The 9,429-nt window shown below is 45.8% G+C and overlaps 1 protein-coding gene across 1 annotated transcript; it reads left to right on the forward strand.

Annotated features, from left to right (window-relative positions):
* The first annotated feature begins 778 nt into the window (after positions 1-778).
* On the forward strand, positions 779-7,364 carry LOC108306004 (membrane-spanning 4-domains subfamily A member 18-like). The gene is made up of 3 exons (XM_017530774.2): positions 779-955; positions 3,330-3,443; positions 5,954-7,364. The coding sequence occupies exons 1-3, from the start codon at positions 953-955 to the stop codon at positions 6,278-6,280; spliced, it is 444 nt and encodes a 147-aa protein (XP_017386263.2). The 5' UTR covers positions 779-952; the 3' UTR covers positions 6,281-7,364.
* The last annotated feature ends 2,065 nt before the right edge of the window (positions 7,365-9,429 follow it).

A 9,429-nucleotide genomic window follows, 5' to 3' on the forward strand; every position in this document is an offset into this window, starting at 1 on the left:
GTCTCCTAGTCCTCTCTTGCTCTGACGTGTGACTTTCTATTGAAATATAGAAACATCCGTTTGTACTTCTGTACATCTTACAGCTGTCCTGGCCCCTGCCCAAATGTGGAACATGGTCCCTTTCTCTTTTGTCTTTCTCTGTCTTCATCCCCATAACCCTCTTAACGGGAAGCAGCTTGAGTGGGGGATGGATAATGAATAATTTGATGATTTCACCCTCTCAACACTGAGCAGCAGATCCCTCAAAATTGAATATGAGACTTTCAGGTTCTGAAAACCTTCCCCAGCCAATCCTACCAGCGGGCCCCAGCCTTCCACCATGGAAACCAAGTCTCCCCGACTCCCTTCCCTCAATTCAAGCTTGGGATCTCTGTTCATTTTCTCTGCAGAGCAGTCCTGCATCTTTGCCTTATCTCTTTCCGAATCTCATTTCCTACCCTCTGCTGCTTAGCAAGAAATCTTCCCAAACAAATCCAGTCTCTGCCATAGAAGGATGCTGCACATTGATTAAGGAATGATTTTGGGTGGAGGTTTGGAGGAAGGAGAGGATCAGGTAAAACAATAACAGGTACTAGGCTTAATACCTGGGTGATGAAATAATCTCTACAACAAACCCCCATGCTGCAAGTTTACCCATGTAACAAACCTGAACTTAAATGAACAAACCTGGACTTTAACAAGCATGAATTTAAAATGATTTCTCACCTCACTATCGCTGAAATAAACTGGCTTCTCCACCCTGCCTGGCCATCTCTTTTCTGCCCTGCCTTCTCTCTTCTCTGAATTCCCAAGAGTCCCCACAAGCTGGGCTTCAGACTCTTCGCACTCGGCTCCCTCTCCTCTCCCTCCTCTCCCACAGGTGAGCACCAGCGTCGTCCTGAACGTCATCTGCGCACTCTTGTCCCTTGGCGGGATCCTCATTCTCATTGTGGATCTGTGCACTGACTATAAGATGGTGAGCATTTGACTGCCAGGGCCCCATGCTGCCAAAGGGCCAGGAGGGCTTACAAGGTTACTTCCAGAGCAGAAAGGAATTGCCCCAGAATTCCATCCTAGTATGACAACCACCAGGCCTGTAAGCTATTTAACCCTCAACAAAATCCTGTGCCCTCTGAGGTGGCCATGATAAACCTCATTTCACAGTGAGGATGCTGAGACTCAGAGAGATGCAGCCAGCTGACCCCTCCTCATCCTGTTCTCTGCTTGGAGGTAGCAGGTGGCCAGGTAAGCGGCCTGGATGGCTGCCACACTCAGACTCACAAGATCACCTGCCCCTAGGAGTCTGTTATGGGATAGCCTTTCACACAAACAGGAAGTGCTGATGCTAGTCCTGGTCTTTTGGTGCAGGGGGAGGGGGAAGGGGGGCGGTAGGGACCTCCAGATGCAGATGCAAAGACAAGGATTCAGGTGCAAGTTGTGTATTTCAGAGGTTATTCTAGGAAACCTCACTAGAGGAGGGAAGAAATAAGACAAGCAAGGGGAGGAAGCCTCACTATAAAAGTGTTATCCAGCAAAGGCCTTTGGAGATGAACCCGCTGGGGACCTGGTAGCCAGAGAATGACATGCATCTTAGCTGTACCCTGTCCTAGAGTGAGGGAGCTGGGGTATTTATCCACCAGCTTCCCTCAATTATTGATCAAAAACTGCCCCTGGCCAGGTGCGGCGGCTCACACCTGTAATCCCAGAATTTTGGGAGGCCAAGGCAGGTGGATCGCCTGGGGTTAGGAGTTCAAGACCAGCCTGGCCAACATGGTGAAACCCCATCTCTACTAAAAATACAAAAATTAGCTGAGCATGGTGACATGTGCCTGCAATCCCAGCTTCTCGAGAGGATGAGGCAGGAGAATCACTTGAACCCCAGAAGTGGTGGTTTCAGTGAGCTGAGATCACACCACTGCACTTCAGCCTGAGCAACAAAAGTGAAACTCTGTCTTGAAAAAACAAAAAAATACCCCTGAGGGGCATCAATTCCCTAGTGCTTCCAGTCTGCCATGATCATGGACAAAGGAGTCTCTTGTGGTCAAAGGAAGCCCTCAGGTAAAGCCACGCAAATGAAAGTCAGGCAGCAGGCATGGAAATGTGGGAAGGATGTCGGTAACATTGACACAGTACTGGAGGAGACCTGAAGAACAAGATCAAGAGTAGCTAGCTCCACAGCTGGCTGCAATCTGATCCTCTCTCAGGACTAACCAAGTGGGCAAGGGAAGGCTGGCAGGACACAGGGTCTTAAACTAGACGTGTCTACAGAGGTGAAGGCAGTCCCTAAGGGGAGAGCTCCCTGCAGACCCCGGGAAGAACCCTGATGCACAGGGTGTAACTTGGTGTCTAGGGGATGTGGCAGCAAGGTGCTGGCCTCTATAGTTCAACACGATGCAACAGGATGTCCCAACAATGTCCAGGGAGTGGATTGTGGTCACGCGGAACCAAGACCACAACAGCTACAAATCCTAAAGGTGGCCATTTGGCAATCAGGGCCTCTGTCATCAAAGAGCATACTAGCATAGTGTAGCACGAAGGCACTGGAGTCCAACAGGCATTCCAAGCCCCAGGCTCCCCACCTGCTGCTGCAGAGAAAGAGTGTGTAGGGATGAGAGGAGCTCAGTGATCTCTCCCACCTTATTGTGGGCAGGGACCAGGCCCAGAGCACACTGAGCTGTGTGGGGCCCCTTCAATCCTGTCTTAACTTCCGTCTTGGCAGAAGCCCTTGAAACTCCGAGGACGCATCCCAACCTGCCAAGGGAAGTATGAGGCAGGGATACTGGAAGAGGGCTGAGAAACCCAGGAGCCAGGCAGAGCTAATGATCCTGACCGGGCTGGTGTCTATCACCTGGCCCCGGGAGAGGCACCCAGAACCTCACACAGGGTTTCCTAGCCAGTGCACTTGTTGAAATGTCTCAGTTTGGGTTCCTCCCAGAAGCAGACTTTGAGACAAGTAGTTTATTTGGGAGAGGAAGCAAACACCAACCTAAGGACTGAGGGAGCTGGGGTATTTATACACCACACCCTAACAGTCATGGAGAGAGGGCTGTTCTCAAGGAGCACTCATTCCCTGGAACTTTGAACCTGTGCCAACAGCAAAATGGGCTCCAGAGGCCAGAGAGAGCCCTGAGGCAAAGGAATACAGGTGCTGGCAGTTGGAAGTCAGGCCAGTGACTAAAAGGGTAAGGCAAGGGCATATAAAATGTGTGCCCCCAGCATCTGCTCCAAAGAACCACGTGCAGAGAGGGTCTCAGGGCTTCCAGGTGAGATGTGTGGCACTCCAGATGTGGACTGTCACCTAGACCGTCAAGCCAAAGGACTAAAAGCCTCCCATTTCTCTCTGTCTCTAGGTAGATGTAAAGACAATTTTTGGTGGTCTGCTCCCCTTCGCCCTCCTGGAGTTCATCCTCACTTGTGTGGTCTCATATTTTGGGTGCCAGGCCACCTGCTGCAGACAATTTGAGGTAAGTGTTGGACTCTGTTCCAATAATCAGAGCATGCTCTGGGATTGGGCGTGGGCTGTAGCAAGAGGTAACCAGAGATCTGGAGAGATGAGACCTGAGAGGGGCTCTATCAGTTAAGTTTTGCTGCATAGTAACCTACCCCAGAACTTCGTGGCTTCCGATTATTTAGCTCTTCATTCTTCACATCATCAGTTTGAGCTATGGTCAGTGGGTAGCTCTTCTGTTGGCCTCAGATGAATTCACCCTTGAATCTTGGCTTGGGGATCGTTGGTCTCCAGGGTCCTTCGTGAAATAGCTCATCTCTGCTCCCCATGTTATCTCATCCTCCAGTAAGCTCACATGAGCTTCTTCATGGGGAGCTGGGTTCTCAGAGTAGCAAGACACAGCAAGCCCCCACAGGCAGCCACTTTAAGTCCCTGCTTGCATCACATTTGCTAATGTCCCACTGGCCACAGTCAATCACATCGCTGAACCCAGATTCCATGAGTGGAGCAACAGCTCTACCTCTTGATAAGAGGAGCTACAAGGTCACCCAGCAAAGGCTGATGAATGTAAGGATTTGTAACCAGCATTGCAGCCTACAACAATGCTTCCCTCTGACCACAATTAACTCACAGTTGTTCAGGATGCAAAGCATGCTCAGCCCATACTTTGGATGCCCAAACATACCATCTAATCATGGCATGGCATCAGTCTTGAAAACTAGGATCCAAATCAGATCTAGATGTGACTGAGGATTTGGGGGTATTGCTCTTCTTGATTCAGAAACCTATGAACTAAAAGCAAGTTCCACCCCCCATATAGCCAACATACTTTAGTGAGAGAAAAATAGGATAAATAGAATTCTGTTCTTTCCCCATTCAATAAGGAAAAGAACAGAAGCACAAGATTGTCACTCCTCCATAATAATTCTGAAATCCTATGCGGGCACGTATTGTCCTACCCTGGGGGCAGAGAATGTTTCTTGATTAGGAGTCAATCTGACTATCTAGAAGACTCTGCCCATGCCACTGTTCTCTACTGCTTCCTGAGAGGAGCTTTCTAATCCATTGTTCTCCAGGATCCTGGCCCCACCCTCTGGACTCCTGGCTCCACCCTCAGAAACATGTTTTCTTTTTTCATAAGAAAAGGCCTATATTTTCCATTTTGCTTTTTCAACCTGATTCCTATATTAAGAGTGAGACCTAAAGGTCTTTTTGCAGTTTGAGAAATTTCAGTCAGATCTGGTCCAAGTTGGTGATCCCGTTACTAATACAATTCCCTTAAAACTCCAAGGGTGTTTTATGTATTAGATTATGGCTTTCACCATCTGATAAGAGCCACACATGAGACTGCTCTAGACATACTTTTCTCTCCAAATCTGTCAATGTCTATTTTGGGATTAGCCTTCTGTGAGACAAATACTTTAAGGTTCTTAGAAGCATTTTGTCTATCTGAAAGGATCTAACAAGCACTGATTAGGCCTTCAAAGGTCTTAACAAAGGGCTGTGTAGACACATCCTTGTTTTGATCTTTGTTCTTAGCCCTAGTTTTACTTTGAATGTTATTTATCCTTTGAGGACCTTGGAAGTTAGAGACAATCTTGTTTTCTAACTCATCAAGTCCTGGGCCCTCTACTTTGCCTCTAAATACCACTTGCAAACGAAATCATTCCTTCTTTATCCTCTCACTTTCTTACAGCACTTTATCATATGCAGCCAGGAGCACCCAAGTGACATTTTCAATACTCTGCCTGATCTCCTTAGCCAAATCCAAATGCTATTAGATGCGTATTTTTGTCTTCTAAAATACAACAGTGCTCCACCACTGTATAACATGGGAAATCATTTCTCCACTCTGCTGTGGCAGTTTCTTCTCCCCTTTTCCAGCCTCCTCCAGCAGTGAGATCACCATTTTTCCAGCCTTTTCTAGAGGCTTACTCACAGCTTCTCCAGCCCCATCTGCCACCCAGTCCCAAACCCCATGCATGTGTTGGATGATTGTTATCTTACTTCTAGCTACCAATTTCCATGTCAATTGGCTTTTGTCCTGTATCAAACAACCCTAAAACTTGATGGCTTACTCAGCAGCCACTTATGTAGCTCATGATCCCCTGGGTCTGCTGGGCAGTTCTTCTGACCCCTGCTGGACTTGCCATGAGTCTGCAGTCAGTTGGTGAGTTGCCTAGTGGCTGGATGATATTGGGCAGTCCCACATGGGCATCTGGATGTTTGCAAGCTGGCAATCAACAGGGCCAGCTGGGCCACTTGTATTTCATTATCCAGCAGTCAGGCCAGTCTTTATGTTCACTGTTCCAAAGAGCAACAAGAGAAAGCAATCTCCAATGGGCAAACACTTTACGGTCACATTTACTGTTGTCCCCTTGGCCAAAGGAAGTCACATGACCAAGCCCAGCATCAGGGAGAGAGGGTCTACCTAAGGGTATGGAAGGAGGAAGGAGAAGAATTTTTGGTCACTTTTTGCTGTTTACTACAGAGGAAGGTGATGACCACATGCCATTTGTCTTTCAGAATGCAACAGGGATTCCAGCCATATTCAGTTTCAACCCATCCAGTACTACCACCACCGGCCCTGTCAATGCTACCACCAGCCCTGTCAATGCTACCACTGTTCCTGTCAATGCTACCACCAGCCCTGTCAATGCTACCACTGTTCCTGTCAATGCTACCACCAGCCCTGTCAATGCCACCACTGTTTCTGTCAATGCAACCACCAGCCCTGTCAATGTGACCACTGGCCCTGTTAACACCACCACTGGCCCTGCCAACACTACCACCAATTCTGTCAATGCTATCTACACCAACATTGTACCCCTGAACCCTCATATCAAGAAATAACTGATTTGCCCAAAGCTAGATGACATAGGATGCCTGTCTTAATGACAAGAGGATGCACTGCAGCAGTATCTTTCCTCCTCCCTGAAACTTCCATGCCCATGACCCTACCCTTGCTGCCAGACTGAAATGAACAAGCATTTCCTCTCCTCTTCACCCCTAACCTTCATTTTTGTTATTGATGCCTTTTTTTTAATTTATAAATAATTTTCCTTTGGTTCTTGGTATCTTCTAACCTTGGTGAAGTGCAGGGTGCATTTTTGTTCCATGGTTCCTGATGTGTGCTCACCGCTAAAAAACCAGTTCTAAACCAGTGCCTCAGCCATGGAATTCTTGTAGGTCCAACTTCTGCCCAGTCCCCGGCTCTAACTGTGACACAGTTCTCCCCCACAGAAAAGGCGGAGCAATGTAGAGTGTGTTCAGTATTCCCTGGTGTGGGAGTAGAGGAAAACCTTTGTGACCTAGAGTTAGGTAAAGAGTTTTTAAATAAGACACCAAAAATACAATTAGCAAAGGGAAAGAAAAATCAGTACGTTGAACTTAGAATTAAAAACAGTTGCTTTTACTCCAAGAATGTTATGAAGAAAAAGAAAAAAAAAAAAAAAAAAAACAGTTGCTTTGTGAAAGATCTTGCTAAGATAAAAAGTCATAGCCTAGGAGAAAATATTTGCAAATCATATATCTGACAAAGGACACATTTCCACAATATATAAAGAGCTGTCTAAACTCAACAGTATGAAAACAATCTAATTACAAATTAGACAAAAGGCTTGAACAGAAGCTCTGACAAAGAGACTATAGGATTGCAAATAAGCATATGAAAAGATGTTCATTGTCATTAGCCAGTGCAGTGAAACACCACTACACACCTATTAGAATGGCTGAAATAAAAAATACTGATAATACCAAGTGCTGGTGAAAACACAGAGCAACTGGAGGTCTCAGATGTTATTAGAATATCAATGGCATTGCTACTCTGGAAAACAACTTGGCTGATCATTATAAAGCAAAGTATACACTGACCATATGACTCAGCAATCTCACCCCTGGGTATTTATCTCAGAGAAAATAAAACTTACTTTGACACAAAATGTGAATAGTAGCTTTATTTGTAATAACCAAAACCTGGAAACAATCTAAATATCCTTCAGTGGATAAGTAATGGAAAGCAAACTGTGCTACACCCGTACAATAGAATACTTCTCAGCAGTAAAAAGGAACGAGCTATTGATATTGTGGGGGAGGCAAAACTTTACCTCTACCTATCTTCGCTTCTGTTTGTTATTGATGTCTTTTTTTCTTCGTTCATAAATAATTTTCCTTTGGCTCTCGGTATCGTTTAACCTTGGCACAGTGCAGGGTGCATTTTTGTTCCATGATTCCTGATGTATGCTCACTGTTGAAAATCCAGTTCTAAATCAAGCTATAATAGGTTTTCAGCTGAGGCTCTTTAACAAAAAGACAGGTTAACAAGAGAAAAGCAGTTTATTAACCCACGCAGCACACATCACCTGGGAAAAACCTCGAAGAAAAGTAACTCAAAACAGTGGCTTAGAATCTGCTTTCATAGCAGATTCTAATCCACAAAGAACAATGGATTTGTAGAGAAATGACAGGACAAAGGAAAGCAGTTTTAGGCTTCCAAAGGCAGGAAACTGTGGGAAGTTAAATATACGGAAAGAAACTAATGGAGTAAGGTTTGCAGTTTCCTCTGGAGCCATCTCTGGGCTAATTAGAGTCTAGAGTCTTCTCCAGTAAAGGAGAATTTATATCCTGCCTTTAGGCAGAAAAGGAAGAGGATGGAGGGAACTTTTACTGCATTTGCTTTTTCTTAATTGCTTTCAGCTTGAAATACTTTTTATGTCAAAGAGTCATATTTGGGGGTGACGTAATCTGGTTTCCTTCAATACACACAACGATTTGGATTTCAAAGACATGAGTGAAAAAGCCAGTCTCAAAGTGTTGTACACTGGTGATTCCACGTATATAATACTCTTATAATGACAAATCATAGCCAAAAAGGAAGGAATTAGAACACCAAGAATAATAGCAATCTCAATAATTATAATAGCAACAACCCCTGCAATGGATTGAAATACATGGCTCATCATGTTCAAAAAAAAAAAAACCTGTGATCGTCTTTGGAGATTGCTAGAACACACCTATTATTCTAAAAACTGGGAAATAACAGGAAGGAATCAAGCATTCTCATAAGGAAAAGCAAGGAAAGAATCATTCAGCCTAGGGCAGCCAATACCAAGGAAGGTAAATAGGTCATCAGCTGGGATAGCACAGCAGCAGGCAAGGAGAGGGTAGAGCTTAGTGCTGGGCTTAGAGCCTGGATATTTCCATTTTCTCCTGCTGTTCCTAGTTCGTAAAGTTCAGCATGCCTTGCTTGGTCTGGGCCTACAGGGTTGCTGATGTGAGCAATGACCATAAAGAAACAGACTGCTACACTTAGCTATTGCCATAAACGTTCTGTAAAAACACAGTGGCAACCCACAAGAAGCGTTTATTTTTGCTGATGAGTCTATTGTTGGCTGGGCAGCCTTCCTGATCCGATCTGGGCTTGGCGGGACTCATCCATATGCTTGTGTTCACTGAGGGTCAGCTAGGTGGCCCTGCTGACCTTGACTGCATATGTAGGGCCTCAGCAGGGACCACTGGGCCAGCTTGGCTGTGCTCCAGGTGTCTCATCCTCCTGAAGGCTGGTCCAGGAGTGGTCCAAGGGGGTTGCAGAGCTCCAAGGGAGAACGGAAGCAGCTCAGACCTGACACATGGCCACTTCTGCTGTGTTCTATTGGCAAAGGAAGCCACAAAGCAGCTCAGTTTCAAGGATTTGGGAAAAGAGACTCCATCTCTAGCTACAAGAGGTGTGGTACTGGTTCAGCTGAAAGCTGGCCCAGCCAGGGGCATCCAGACCATTCCCTGGGCCATCATGAGCCCTCAGGTCCTGTATCATCTCCCTGACTTTGTATGGAAGCATCAGGGGCTATTTTGGTGAGAACTGGAACCCAGAAACTGATTAACAAATTGTTCCACATGCATGTACCACTCCAATATCACACTATGTGCATACTCACACTAACGTCTTCACGCACACATGTGCACACATTCACACACACTCATGTATGCACACACATAAATGTGTA

The sequence above is a fragment of the Cebus imitator genome, unplaced genomic scaffold (genome assembly GCF_001604975.1).
Source record: "Cebus imitator isolate Cc_AM_T3 unplaced genomic scaffold, Cebus_imitator-1.0 Scaffold69, whole genome shotgun sequence".
Taxonomy (NCBI): Eukaryota; Metazoa; Chordata; class Mammalia; order Primates; family Cebidae; genus Cebus; species Cebus imitator.